General features: G+C 42.4%; 1 protein-coding gene across 1 annotated transcript in view; it reads left to right on the forward strand.

Annotated features, from left to right (window-relative positions):
• Positions 1–10209, forward strand: part of LOC144128966 (sorting nexin-25-like) — a 32773-nt gene extending 22564 nt beyond the window's left edge. Inside the window, exons 20-23 of the mRNA XM_077662805.1 lie at positions 1101–1241; positions 1984–2165; positions 5247–5344; positions 7008–10209. Coding sequence (XP_077518931.1) covers positions 1101–1241; positions 1984–2165; positions 5247–5344; positions 7008–7064 — 478 coding nt within the window. The 3' untranslated portion in view covers positions 7065–10209. The remainder of the gene's footprint in view (positions 1–1100; positions 1242–1983; positions 2166–5246; positions 5345–7007) is intronic.
• Positions 10210–15337: the final 5128 nt, after the last annotated feature.

The following is a 15337-nucleotide window of genomic DNA, read 5'->3' on the forward strand; positions in this document are numbered from 1 at the left end:
CTTTTTGCATTGTGCACAAAGAATTAGTGTGTAGTAAAAATGAACCTTTCTGTGATCTAAATATTTCAATTTTGCCAGCCCTTCACAAGAAGCTCAGTGAATTGTATCTGTTACATGCATAGTTAACCAAACAGCCTGCAAGCTGCTCATGTTTGCTTTGCATACATTTTGAATAATTTCCTATGCCGTGTATGCTGTGCATGCAAATGTGTTTCGCATAGTTTCATATAGAGTGGATTCATTCATTCGAACTTCCTGTTTATTCAAACTCTCAGGTTAATTTTGCTGTTATCAAGTGTATTAAAACAGCTCCCCTTAATTCGAACTTTGCACATTTTGAACAAGTGCATAATTCAGATGTTCCCTTTCCTGTTCAGATTATCGAAAATCAGCGAAATAAATTACGAATGTAAAAGAATGCTGTCGCCACAAGAAAATGTTGATTGGTAACCCTTCTTAACGAGGAGGGTGCAGATAGCTCTAACCTTCTTTGTTTGAAGCTCCTCTCCTCGCTGCCACAGGCCTTGTCCCGCTTGCAGAGTGGCCTGAGTGGCCCCAACGTTCTTTCTGTTATATGTGATCATGCTGCATCTTTATTGAATTTTTCATTGCTTTTTTCATGAATGTGTTCATTTCTCCACTTGTGCTAGTGTCACATTTTTAGTGGTGCTTCGTACTAATACAGCACAATTCACTTAGCATGGAAAGGATTTGAAAGAAACAGAAAATGTGTGTAAAAAATTAAGTTAAGGTTCTTTAATAGCATTTGTATTATTAGAAGTGCCATTTGCCTTACTTGCTCTACTGGAAAAATTGGGGCCATGTTAAGGGCATCCCCAGAGCTGTGTGATCACAGGCTAATCACAGCTGACATTCTATGCCACTGTACCACTGAGTCACGAATTCAATGTGATCTCCTTAATTTTAACCTGCTCAGTTCGAACAGCCAGTTAATTAAAAGTGATGCTTTGGTCCCATCAACATCAGGTGAAGACATAATGAATAAGCTTGCAGATGTAACAGTTGCAAATTATTTGTTTTATGGCATATGTTTATTTAGTAAACAATCCATTCTTATTACTTTCGTTTTTCTTTTTCAGGCGAGATGACAAGAAAGATGATGTAGCTGTGCCACTGTACGCGCTTGCAGATGAGCTATTCGAACTTCAGGGAGTCTTCAACTTGCTTCGCCGTGCTTTGATTTCATTTGTGCAGACCTACTATGGCAAGCCAATCAACAGGCAAGGCCGGTTCTCAAATATTGAAAGAAAGTGCAGTGCGTAGAATTGCAGCCAGCAGCATTTGTGGATTTTCATTAAGTATCAGTAAACAAATTTTCTAAATCTATAGCCTGATCTAAATCTAAAAAACCGAAAAAGGTTCTTATTCTTCAGTACACCCAGATGCGAGCACAGTGAGTTACACATATTGTGGCAAGGATTCCTTTTTATCATTGGTGCTTTATGTACCATTTTTATTGTTTTAATGCAATAAAGTTTCACCTAAAAAAAAACATTTGTTTAATTTGAGCTTTGTAGTGTTTCTAGAGGTTCTTGTTTTTAATTGTTCTGTGAACCTAGTCCTTGCCTTTGCCACTGTTCACTGCTGTGTAGTCGGTACTGGGCTTGTGTAGTGTGCTTGAGCAATGAGCTGCAAGCAATAAAAGGTGATATCAGACAGCAGCTGACAGGCTTTAGGTGCATTCTCGTGCCCACCTGGCTTTTAATTCTTTGTTCCTCTACTTTCATGCAAGCTTTTTCTCTAAAACTTATCAACTGGGACATGGTGTCACTTGGTTTGCAAGGTAGCGCACTGCTCGAGCACTCCACGCAAGTTTGACACCGGCTGTACAAGACAGGTGAAGGCCGTGGAAGAAACTACACAGTAAATGCATCTAATAAGAAACTAGTGAAAATCATGATGTTGGAGGCAATAACAGGTTGTAGCACTCAATGATGAACATGGAATAAATTTTGGCTGCAGGCAACTGCGCGAATGGGTGTCCTGGGTGTTCTCGGAGCCAATGCAGGTGTACATGCTGGACATGCTTCGAGAGTCTCTATGGCCAGGTGGCCAGCTGGCCCCTGAGTGGCCGCGGCGCTCGGAGCAGGAGCAACTAGCTGCTCGCAAGCAGGCCAAGGCGCTGCTGCTTGAGAACCTGCCACGTTAGTACTAGGACCGTTCCTTCTTTGTTCTTCCATTTGTTAAGAATGAAAAGATGGCATAGGATTCTTTGTGTGAAGCTAGGTGGTGCTAATATTGACACTGTATGTACATTTCATGCTTGCACACACTTGTGATGACTACCAGTATTTTTTTTCCTGGGCATCTTTTGTTAGGTTTAGGTATTATAGTAATAGGGAAGAAATCTGAAATCCATAAAAATATAACAACATTACGAGCCGTTGCAAACTTGCAGATTAACATATCATCTCGCTCCACCCGCCACCATGAACATTGGCACGTTCCGCGATCACGTACTAACTACGGTCTCCAGATGCTTCGAAACAGGCTGCCTAGTACACTTAACAAATATAAGCTAACGGAAGAGCAGCTGCGGGTTCTAACCAAGAAAAAATTATTCGATATTATTAACTAACCTGTACTGTTAGATTTGAATGTATTTTTTAACTTATGCACTCATTCACTGTTTTTGCACTTATCTTGTTCGTATATTTTTTTCCATTTGTTCCTTGTTATTCTTCCCATCATATATATTTTATGTCCTTCTAAACTGTCGTGCTTGCTGCAATGTGGTTCGGGGAGACGGGGCCAGTCAAGCTGCCCTTGACGCAGCTTTTATCCCGTCACCCTCGCCACACATCGTACATGCCCTGTACTTGTTGTGGGAAATAAACTGAAACTGAACTGAAATAGTAGGGCATTTGGTGGATTTTTTTTTTTTTTCATGTTAGAAAATCTGCTCACTTTAGTTGCATCTAGGGTGCTCCGTTTGGAGCAAAATTTGTTTGCCTCTCCTCAGGTAGCTGGCAGTTTTGTCTGTGCCCACTTTTTTTTCCTAACTTAGGCTAGTTTTCAACTCGCATTTGTTTAATGGAAGATGAGAAACAGACATTAGAGGTGATGTGTGTTAATTGCTTAGTAAATGAGTGCATTTACTCCAGCATTCACATCATCAAAAAGGCGGAATTTCATGCCGATTGAACAAAGCTACGTTTGTGGCCTCTTGTTTGCTCATTTCTCAGTGCTAAGTGGCTCAATGTGTAGTGTTTTTAACCAACCTTGCTGTTCCAATTTCTGCCACCCGCTAGCCTGCGTACTATGTTCCTGTACTTACTTTGTTTTTGTGTACTTCTTTCCTCTGGTTTACTTTGTGGATATTTTGTTTTATTCTGTCTATTCTGTTTCCCTATTCTTTTTTCCGTGCAGTAAAAGAAATCTTGGAGAAGTATAGATACGTAATTTTTGGGTACGTGATTTCTTCTTTGTAATGATACATAATGCATTACCATATATGGATCACAATGTAGTATTTACCTATGATGGCTAAATTTATGATCGAATTTCTCTCTCGTGCTCTTTCAGTTTCGGCTTCAAAAGCTGAACGATGACTGTGATGTCAAAATTAAGTATAGGTCACTCGAGGCATGAAAAACTGCGATATAATCAGTGCTTTGTCATTTTAATTCACTACAACACTAAAGCTAGCCTGCCTTATGAGCTGGAATGACAACGAATGAAGGAGCAGTGATTATAGTTTTTTCATGCCTTGCCTGACCTATGCAGAACTTTGATGTCACAGAGCTGGTGAAAGTAAAACCGAAACATCATGAGAGAAAAATTCAATTATAAATTATTTAGTGGTCGAAGACCACATGGTGATCCATGTATATTAATGTCTTATGCATCACTGCAAAGAAGAAAATATGCTACCAAATTTAGGTGTCTATACTTCTTTAAAGATTCTTGTTTCTATCTTTCTTCTTCCTTTGTGACTCTTTTAGTGACAGTTACCAGTCTGTTCATTTTCCCATTTCCATCTTCTTGATTCATAAAACAAATAATATACTGAACACTTTGGGGCCGCTTTAAAAATATTTTCAAAGGAAATGCTATAGCATTAGGTTGCCTGCTATGGTGTCGACAATAAGTGTCTAATGTTTTTCTTGTGGTTCAGTTTTGTTTCATTTTATCAGTTTCCTCAGTTTCAGTCTCTCTCGTGTTTGCATTTTATATAACTCATCTACCATTCCCTGCCACTCCTTTACCACATGCTGCCACAGCAGGTCCGAGTTGTGGTGGGATGGAGCGCTGGCCACCTACACATTGTTGAAGTTCATGACAAATTCTTAAAAGTGCACAGTACGCATGCAGTTTTATCCAAGTCAATTTCAAATTTTGGGGGTCTCTCGACCAATCATTATTTTAACTGCCAATTGCCACTATGGGCAGGTTGCTCACAAACCAGTGGCCAGGTTGCCGCCTGCCATGGTGGCAGGTTGTGGTGACGTCACAAGGTCTCGTGACGTCTCTCGATTAATCAGAGTGGCCCATCAGGGCAGGCTGTGATGATGTCAAAAGGTCATGCGACCTCTTTTGACTCATCGGAATTTTGTGACAAAAAAAAAAAACGGAAATTTTTTGTGAGACCTAATTGCTATGACATTCATAAAATGTCCAGAGGGTTCGTAATTTGTACACTTAAGCCGTCTTGTTTTGTTTTCAGTCATCTGTACGTTCATGTTGTGCTTTTTACCTTGCATGGTGCAGAAGAAGGGAGGCTCTTTTAGTGTACTTAAAAAGAAAAGCAGAGGTCGACTTAAGGCTTATGCCACTGACTTGATAACCTGCTTTGGGGGGAAGGACGAAGAGGGAAGAAAGGTCATGATAGTTGATGATGCTTCAAGAGCAGAAATGTGCAGGTAACAGTATACAGCCACATGGAAGTGTAGTCATGTGGCATTGCCCAAGTTTAATGGGTTTTTTTTTAAGTCCCCAAAGAGTTATCAAGCGGCAAATGAGAGCTCAAACTTCTTTGACATGCAGAATATTCAGAGTGCTCTGTGCAAGTCTAAAAATCATTCTGCTGCTCTCACCATTAAAATTTGATGGGACAGCAGTTTAATGAGGCATGTTCTTCAGTACATGTTCCCTCTTTTTTTCATTCCAAATAAAGCTTCAGTGCTGGTTGAGGGAAAGTGTAGCAAACCAACAATAAAGATGTAGTTACATTTCCATTTCTTGCTCTGCTTAAAGAAACTTTGAATTTTGCTTATGAATTACAGATATTCTCGATGTAGTCGGGCAGCAAAATGCTCGCAAGGGTGCAGCCAAAGCATTTGATGTCTTCCAAAATGTTCGGTTGAACAAGCAGCTTTTTTATGTAAGTACTGCATGGTGGTTTTTTAGCTAGTAGATTGTTAAGTTTTACATGTGAACGTGTGTGCATCTTAGCTGCTAAGGATACTGGTTGCTGCTTTGTATATCCGTTATCAATTCACTGTCACTACTCAGCAATGTTAACACCATGCCTGACTTAAGAAAATCGTCGCAGTGTCATTTTTGTGTATCTGCTGCTCTCTTAGAAGAAACATTATAGCAACAAATTGGCAACAAATTGGCCTGTGTGGTGCTGCGCATTCTGTTAATAAAACTAACAGTATTGCTGGTCTTTATCTCCATGCAATAATTTCCATCTTTAGGCAGGGCTAATATCCCTTTTACCTAGGGGTTTTTAAGAGCACTAAGGGTAGACTAAGGGTAGAGCAGTTCAGTCGAATGGCAGTTGAGTGGTTTTTTCCAGCACTACCAGCTGCCGTTGAACTAGCTCTGAACTGGAGTTCAGTTTGAATTCAATGTTTACAGTTGAACATTGCACAGTTCAAATGACAAAAAGGTGGCCAGTGGACTTGCTGTAGTATCTATTGGCCAAGTGTATTTCTTCCTGCAATACGTATTCAAATCACAGGAGATATCACTAGTAGTATAACAAGTCTCTAAACTACTCTGTTCACTAATAAAATGCATATTAGCACTCAAACATTGATTACAGTGTTGAAAAACTGGTCAAACCAAAAATGCTTCTAGTGGATTGTCTCAGCTATATACAGTGTTCAGTTTTGGCCTACGCAAAGCACAAAGCCACCGCAGAAGTTACCGTTCATCAGAGGTAGAACTGAGTTTCGGAGCTAATGCTATGTGACTTATATCCGTTCCACATGCACACAAGAAATGGCATTAAATGCTTAAGGTGCTAAGTTTGTTAATGTCATTATTTTCGGAGTTTGTGCTAGGCATCCATATTAAATGTCATTATATGTGAGTCACGATGATGATAACGCTTGCCAAAATTTTGCTTAAATATGAACAGTGCTGATGAGCACCACTAATATCTTGGGAAAGTTGTTCATATGATATATATATATATATATATATATATATATATATATATATATATTGCAAAAACGCTGCTGTTCTTGTTTGACAAGTCAAAAAAGTAGCCATAAATTCTCATGTCGTCGCACAAGCCGAGAGTAGCTGTCAGAAGTGCTGGTAAAAATGGTGCTCTTCACATCGGAAATGCTGTTGAGATGCCTCATCTGACTTAAAGTTACGAATGAACCGTTTGCTACTGGCTGGGAAGTTATTACCAAATTTTCATGCTATTCTGCATTTCGAATGGGGACGAGAGTAAGCATTGCTGGGGCAAATGAGTTGTGGCGAACTCAGTAATTTGCGAATCGGACTAAGGCTAATGCCATTAAATTTTTGCATGTGGCACCCCATAAAGTGCATTAAAACTTAAGGCAGTAAGCACTTAATGGCATTAAATTTGCCCATGTGGCACAGGTATTACCGTGCTGTTGGTCGTTTAGTTCTGCAGTTTGAAAGCTGGTCTGAGCCGTATTCTGTGTTCAGTTAAATGGCAGTTAAAACTGCCAGAGGAAGAGGGGTGCAAGTTTAAAAATTGTTGCCAACTGTTTGCCTGCATAAATGAAAATATAGAGAAGTGTGCATTTCTGATCTTTTTTTCTTTTTTTTTCCAGGACTTGTTGGAGGCATTTTTGCTGGAGTTTGCCCCAGAGCTAAAGCCTCATTCATGATGTGAGGCCGATATGAAGCCACATACAAGATTGCCCACCGAAGGCCCACACATTGCTAGTCATTTTGTGCAGAGTAGGTTAGATGTTTCTTGAAAAGTGATGTTAGATGGATATGGAGAGGTTTTAGTGGTGAAGGTTGCTGCTTGTATGCAGATTCCTTGTTGATTCTAGCATTTGCCTTTATTCAGCCATATATTGCAACTTTTGGTATTAGTATTTTAGTATGCTGGCTTGAGGCTAAAATTAGATTAGCATTACTAAGTGAACCCATACTAGAGGCCCATAGAGACAATTGAACATATTAATATATAATAGCTCCAAGCTTTGTAGCGGGATGACACTAGCTGTGGCACATAACGTAGACGTTTGTCCATCTGCTTTATATTTGATTAGCCTGGATTAGACCGTTACTAGATATGATCTCAAACCACATTAGGCCTTAGCCTTGTGTGCTTCAATTCAGGTTGGTTCCATTGTTTCTGTGCATTCAGGAGGCTTGTACGAACATTACCTTGTCACTTTTGTTACTTGTAAGTTACTGTTTCAAAGGAGTTATTTATTTACTGTCTATGTCATTCCAGTAACTTGTGATAAGCTTCGTTTTTATACAGGTGCAGAGTAGCACCATTGTTTTGTTTTTTTCCTGCCTTGTTCAGGCTTTTTTTTGTTGTTTCTTCCACTGTACTCACCTAGTGCAGCCTTTGCCACACAGTACGAGTAAAGTCCACTCTAAAGAATGTCTGCAACCTCCTTCACAGTTTCCAGTTCCAGCTTCTGCTAAAGGTTACATGGATGCAGCTGCAGTGGTATGATTGTGACAGCATTGCGCCAAACTGTGCTAAGATTTGAGCCCCACTACATTTTTGCAAACTATGGGCAATTCACTCCAAGAAAGATGGTGAAGGCAAATGTTTGTTGTCTTCCAAAGTTAAATGTTACGTTTGCTTGACAACCAAGCCAAGTTCAAGACCAAGTGTTACATTCATGGCTATAGACCAACACCGGTCTGTGACATAAGAAAGGTACCCTGGTGCCGCTGTTTCTGGCTGGGAGTAACAGCTAGGGTTGTGGCCCGTTAAACAAGAAGTTCTCAATGTAGATTTCTGATTTTGCAGCACACCTCTGAGGTTGTGCCTGCATGAGCAAAAGCCAAATAGATCCCAGGATAGAATATGCAAGTGTGGAACGTCGTTTCAAAGCCGATGTATTTTTTAAACATCACAGTATGTGTGTGCTGGAGTTACTCTCATATGGGGCTACTTTCTGCAAGTGTGGCCCATAGAAACGGCTGTAACCAAAATTTTCCAAAATTATTTTTTCATTTCGAAGTGCACCTATAAAGGCGGCCATTCATTAGGAGTTGGCGAGTATTTTTAGGAAGAGCCTGAGAAAGTATGCAATATCACTTCGATGTGGATATTTTTTAAAACACCATTATAAATGCATTATGATGATATACATAGTACCCCCCATGTATAGGCACTCACTCAGATGGATGTGTCTCCGAATCGCAAAAGCTTCATTGCTCGCAAATACAGCCTTTCAGACTGTACAGCCTAGACAGCTCTACATGGAAGGCAGTTGTCAAACATCATGGTAAACGAACCGTGCAGACAGCGTAGCAGATGACTGTGCAGAAGATACCCGCAGTCTCCTCCAGTGACCACAAGCGTTCCTGATGTTTGTAAACACAGTTTTGATCTGTTATTGTGCTGAATTATAAAAATGAAACTGATGTGCGTAGAGTTAAAAACAAATTGTCATTTCTTCTCTGCCACTCACTGTCTACTCTCTCGAGGTTGTTTTTTGCATGCAAGCATTTTGCCATCACATCTGTGATGTTATCGAACCTGTTAAAAACGTCATCAAAGGGCAACTCCAAGGGCTTTTTAAGCTCTGTGAGCTGGTAGTGCATTATATCTCTCATGAACTCTTCTTTTTGTTAAAAGCCATTTTTCAAATAATAAAATCATGCTAAAAAAGAAACAACAAACCAAAACTGTAGTTGGGTTATGAGGCTAGTTGCGATGTGATGCATCACTCACATTTAAGGCAAAGCATGTGCATGCTTTGCGTTGATATCTAAAAGTGACAGGTGACGACCCTGTTCATGAAACATCTGAAGCGAGAAAAGCAAAGCGGGCAATCTACAGTAAAAGCTTCAATGGAGTACTGTACATGGCTGTTGTAAAATTCTTGGAGTTTTCACTTAACAGTGTCCTATTATCATAGTTAGACGAACTCACATAATGGAAAGAATTGTTTTGCATTTCGAGATCAAGGATTATGTGACACAGCCTGTATTGGAACAAAGATGGCTCATGTTTAGTGCACAGTGTGATTTGTTTGCAGGAGTACACCATATACTCTGTTTTTTTAAAAAATTTATTGCGTGAATATGCCCCTCGGCATAAGAGGGTTATAGGTACATGTGCAGGCCGGCGGCGGCTATAAATGCCAACAAGGGCTGGTGTTGGGGCCCATGGGTCCAGATTAGAGTGTCTGGGGGTCGGCTGGGGTGGTAACTCTCAGTTCGTAGACAATGTTTCAGTTTGTGACGTGGATGTATCCTAATGGTTGGTCTGCACAACAGGGCAAATAATATTTGGGCCATGCATTGCCTACTAGAGCACGACTTTGTGGTAGTTAAGGGGTCACATGCAGTTTGTTAATAGCAAGCCTGTGAATGGCTTAGTTTTGTTTCACTGCCCACATGATGTGGTTCATGTGCTCAAATTGTGATTCCTATGCTTGCAATAGAGAGCTGTTTTGTTTGTCTAAAACACTGTTAGCTGCTCTGAAAGCTGCAAGCAATTGCATCACTGCAACTCTGTTGTCTCTCTGCGCTTAGCGTCAAATGTAAATTGTGACCAAAAATGATTTGGATGCAGGCCAGTAGTGTACCACATAAAAAGGATCTGCACTTGACAACACTACCATAGGGATCAAATCGTTGTTAAAAGGCATCTTGTTATTCAGCACATGAGAACAAATTGGACTCAGGTCATAAATGTATGGCAACACCAGAATTTGTAATGAGTCCTCGCACTATGTCAAGAACTCACTGTCAGCGGAATGTGGCACGAGTACCTTTCACAGCTCTTGTGCAGTCTTGCTTGTAAATAATCATTATTGTGACGGAAAAGTTTTGTGTGCATTTCCTCTTTCTTTTTGCATGTCTTTATGGATGCTCTGTTCAACTATGGACGTTAGCTGTGCAAGTTTCGTATCCGAAAGGCTGTACAGAGTCTTTCAGGGAGGTGAAAAGGCTGCCAAAGAGCAGCGGAAAACTTGTGTAATGATAGCGGAATAAACAACAGACATGTTGCCAAGCTTCAAGGTTTCTTAGGCCAGAGATTTAATGCTAGTGGCGTTGCACCTTATTTTACAGCAAGAGCTGTTTATGGGACACCTGGCAGCGGTGACGCGTAACCGCCCTTCCATCAAGCGACGGAAATGCATGGGCCTCAATGGGCTCCGTGCATTTTTGCTCTGTAGATTGCCTGGACAGCTATTTTTCATATTGGCGAGGCATAAATGCATTGGAAAAGTTTGGTCCCCAGAAAAATTGTCCATAAATGAGTTGTCCTTATTAGCGGGGATCGTATTAACGGTGCACAACTGTATATGAAAAGGAACTACATGCTCACTATATAAAAAAAAAATCATGGGAAAACGAGTATGCAAAAGAAAACAGCATAAAAACAGAAAGGGACGAGCCAAAGGACCAAATTACCAAGTAATTGTTCCGTGAAATAAAAAACAAGAAAACGAAATGAAAAGACAGCAGTGAGGACCCCAGGCACGGGGAGTAGGGGGAGTAAGTGAAAGGGCATTCAGGAGGTAGCTGCTGAAAACTGCAAAAGAGGAAAACAGAACAGAGCGATAATATAAGAGAAGCAGCTAGTTTTCTATCATTTCACTTTTCTACATTTTTGCCTCGTGCCTCTCTTTTTCTCGCAATTGCCTATGTTATTTTAACGCGATAGCCTTAAAGGGGTCGTTTCCCGATGAATCCGGTGACTGCTTTGTGAACGAAAAATCACGGGCATGGCTCTCGCAGGTGGTCCCCAGAGACCAACCTAGGATGCAGTTGGGCCACCTAAGTCACGTGAACTTGCTGTGTCGTTACAACCTGCCTACCGTGGCAGGTGGCAGTTAATGATTGGTCACTCAGGAAGAGCAACTTCGGTCAAGCAAGGCCCACCGCTAGGAGCACCTGCCATTGCATGGCAGTGGTGCATCGATCGCTTAACCGCTGAACCAGGAGAAATAGGAGGACTCCCAGGGATCTGTGAACGTAGAGTGTGACCTGCATGTATGGGAGTCAACCCATTAAACTATCGCGTCAGACCCTCCTTCACTATACGGCGTCCCTCGTAGCCTGAGTCACTTTGGGACGTTAAACCCTCATAAAACTAAGCCAAAAACCCTCAGGCGAAGCTTGTGTGTACACTCTAATGTTTTTTTTTTTTTGCATTTACCGCCAAAACCCACGGCCAATCCCATCGCGTGGGTATGTCTACAGAGGTCAACGACAACAAGAGCAGAATGAGCAAGTGAAGCACCTTAATTAAAGGGGCCATGACGCAATATTTACTGAGGTTAGGAGGAATGCATAGGCGATTGATCGGCATTCCATATCACTGGTCACTGCGCCGCAAAAATCTTTAATCCAGCGTCATCGACACTGCAGATATTGTCGATTAAAAATGATACTCTTCCTCTGCCCCTACCCGCCGCACTGGCTCAGTGGTTAAGATGCTCGTCTACTGAGCCGGGGTACCTGGGTTCGAACCCGACCGTGGCGGCAGCGTTTCGATAGAGGCTAAATGCAAAAGGCGCCGATGTGCTGCGCGATGTCAGTGCACGTTAAAGATCCCCAGGTGGTCGAAATTATTCCGGGGATACCTGCACTACCACAACTCTTTTCTTTCCATCCCGTCTTTATCCCTTCCCTTACTGCGCAGTTCGGGTGTCCACCGAGATATGTGAGACAGTTATTGCGCCATTTGTTTCCCTCAAAAACCAATTTTTCCTCTGCCCATCAAAACAAGATGTACCCGGAAAGGTACGAGAAGGAATGAAATTTCTGCAAGACTCAGGCGCGCTCCAACACGTCATTGGAGTATGCGATTTCGTCAAGGCAATCCCCCCACCTCTTACTTGCCTCACTACCTCATCCTCCCTTAGCGAGCGGTATGGGAGACCTTGATAACCAGCTCGTCCTGATCACCAGGGGCCAGGCGGTTAGGGAAGCATATATGGGTCCCGTGAAGAGGGAACCACTTCCATCGACGGCGGCTAAGAAGACGTCGTAATTAGCTCGGCTCAATAAAGTTGTTCCTCTCTCTCCGCCGCGGTGGCTCAGTGGTTAGAGCGCTCGGCTACTGATCCGGAGTTCCCGGATTCGAACCCGACCGCGGCGGCCGCGTTTCGATGGAGGCGAAACGCGAAGGCGCCCGTGTGTTGTGCTGTGCGATGTCAGTGCACGTTTAAGATCCCCAGGTGGTCGAAATATTCCGGAGCCCTCCACTACGGCACCTCTTTCTTTCTACTTTCACTCGATCCCTTCACTTACGGCGACGCGGATATGTGAGACAGATGATACTGCGCCATTTCCTTTCCCCAAAAACGAATTTTCAATTTTTTTACCCTTGATTCGAATCCTGGCGCCGAAACGCGAAGGTGCCCGTGTGCTATGGGATGTCAGTAATTATTCCGGAGCCCTCCACTAAGGCACCTCTCTCTCTTTTGCTTTCCCGCCTTCCTTTCCTCATGGTGCGTTTGAGGTATAGCCAGTGAGAAGAAACATTTACATGCGCCTTTCATTTTTTTAAGACCGTTTTTTTTTTTTTTGCCAGGGGTTAAAGCACGTAAAGCGTTGCTAGTCCAGGCTCCCTCTTTTTCTTTTGCGTTGTTTTTACATTTCCCGCGGACCAATAAATGGTAAAAAAAAAAGGGATTGCGCCCCCGCCTCACTCCTTTCCTACCACTTCACCTGGGCACGCTGAATGAGAAGGCTCGCCCAGATTAATGCTTTACATAAGATGGGGAGGGGCGACTATAAGAACCCGCGGTGAGATGTCGCCCTAGTCGGTTACGAGGAGGAATTTTTAAAAAATTATTTGTAAATTATAGGGTCTTCACAGATATTTTAAATATTTGGCTTGAATACTCACAAAGAAAGGCTATTGCATAAGGACGTGACTATCAAAATCATTTCAGGGTCCCTGTAATAGTGGGGATGCTTTTGGAGAGCGGTCATTGTCGCGGTCTGTGTGCTGTATTGTGTACCGCGGGCGGCGTTGCCGCACTTCATCAATCAGTGTCATTTGAGAACGTGATCAGCGCCTTCAGGTCTCCGCTCTGGGAGCGGTGTAGTCAAGCCACGCTCGCCAGCTCATGGGCCGGTTCACTTAGAAGGTGCCCCTTGTGTCCAGGGATTGAGCGTATTGTTACGATGGCTCCGGAACCTCTCTGTAGAGCCACGCACTCGTCCGTTTGACGTGATGAGTGGTGCTATGTCTTCTCGGTGGACCGATGAGGCATCTGACGGCTTCGGCACTGTGTGTCAGTATGTGCTGTAGCAAAAAAAGAAAACCAGCGAAAAGTATGTGTATGTGTTGGTAAACAAGAGGCTGATGCTAAGTTATAGTTGGTTCACTGACAATCTTTCTATAATAGCCATGAGGGCCCCACAACTCGCTTGTTTTTTTTTTTTCTGTAGTACGTGGTGTCCTTCCGGTTGTGAGAAAGGTTATATGTGTTCGTAACCCGCTGAGAATAGCCGCTGATCACTTATTCTGTCAGGCGCTCGGATGGCCTGATGCCCTAACTCCGTGCCAGTGTACCGGAGGCCGGCGTCGACCGACGGTGGTCCGGTGACAGCCTCCATGGGTCGTGTTCTGGCGATTTCGGCTAACTTTGAACTATGGAAACTAGCGAACTACTAAGTGCAGCTGAAATAAATTTAGTGCACTGGATGAAATATGCATGTGCTTTGTGAAATACATGGGAAGCTATTGAGCAGATAATATGCCTCATTTTTATCATTTTTGGTCGTTTTAAAGTGCCAGTTCTAAATAATTACCCACTGGAGCCAAGAACTGCTCACTCATTACCGAGATTAACATTTCATTTAAACGCTATAGACGCTGTCCTTTCTTTTGATGCTGTAGTTTTTTCCAGAAACCTTGACGCAAGCAGTCAACTCGAACAATTTATAGTATTGTTTTATGCACTACGTTTTTTGCTCACTGCACTCGTACCAACAGTTATTGCTATTAACAATGTATACCATTGAAAAGTAAATACATTTATCTTTTCAATGAGTTACAACATGTTTTTCTATCATGAGCGGAATGACTACAGTGATCGCGCAAACATTGTGAAAAAACTGTGTCGGCCTCATTGGCAGTGAGCGAAAAATCCCGATAAAAGGAAATAATAAAGTTAAGGAACAGGCCCAAGAATGTTCGGGTTACCACCCAATTTTGCTGGGAGGTTCTTGCAACGAAAGAAAACTGAACTGAAAAGAGAATTGGGTTAATTTGAGTTGAGTGGGAATTGAACCCAGGACCTTGATAGCGAGACACACTACCCATAGGACACGAAGGCTCTTTTGTTTAAGGTGAATAAGGGTAGATTTAGTGAATGCGTTGTGTTCTTAGTGAGTTAGCTTAGAGACTTGTACTGACACGTAGTACATGAGGAAATATCAGTATGCTAATTAGGAATTAGGTCTTTGTGTGAGCACAGAAGAGGTGATCGTAACAGGAACCGATAACGCGAAGCTTAAGCATTCCCCAATTTTTGTTTCAGGGCGGCTATTGCACTCGGGGCATAATAAAACGACAACATTCGCAGAAAATCCGGCGTCAATGTCGGCGGCGGCGTGAGTGAAAAATCCGGATTGGTCGAAAAAGTGGCTGCGTCACACGTGGCGGATTTGAAAAGTGGTTAAAAATGAGAAAACTGATGATTAGGATGTCGCAACATTAGGACATGCTAATTAGTATGCAAAGTAAATGAATTGCGCTGAAAAAAAAATTGGAGTAATTAGTCGGGAGTCGAACCCCTAGTTTGCGAGTCATAGACGTCATCCATAAGCACTTTTTTCGTTATTGCATGGAAGTACACCCATCCTGACAGGCTTCCAGCCCGACTAAACCAGGTCGCATCCCGCAACCCGTCATACACAGTCACACAAACATCACGCTCTCACTTTGCCTGCACATCAAAATTCCGGGAGACGCACACATGTATAGAGT

This window comes from Amblyomma americanum, chromosome 4, assembly GCF_052857255.1.
Source record: "Amblyomma americanum isolate KBUSLIRL-KWMA chromosome 4, ASM5285725v1, whole genome shotgun sequence".
Lineage (NCBI taxonomy): Eukaryota > Metazoa > Arthropoda > Arachnida > Ixodida > Ixodidae > Amblyomma > Amblyomma americanum.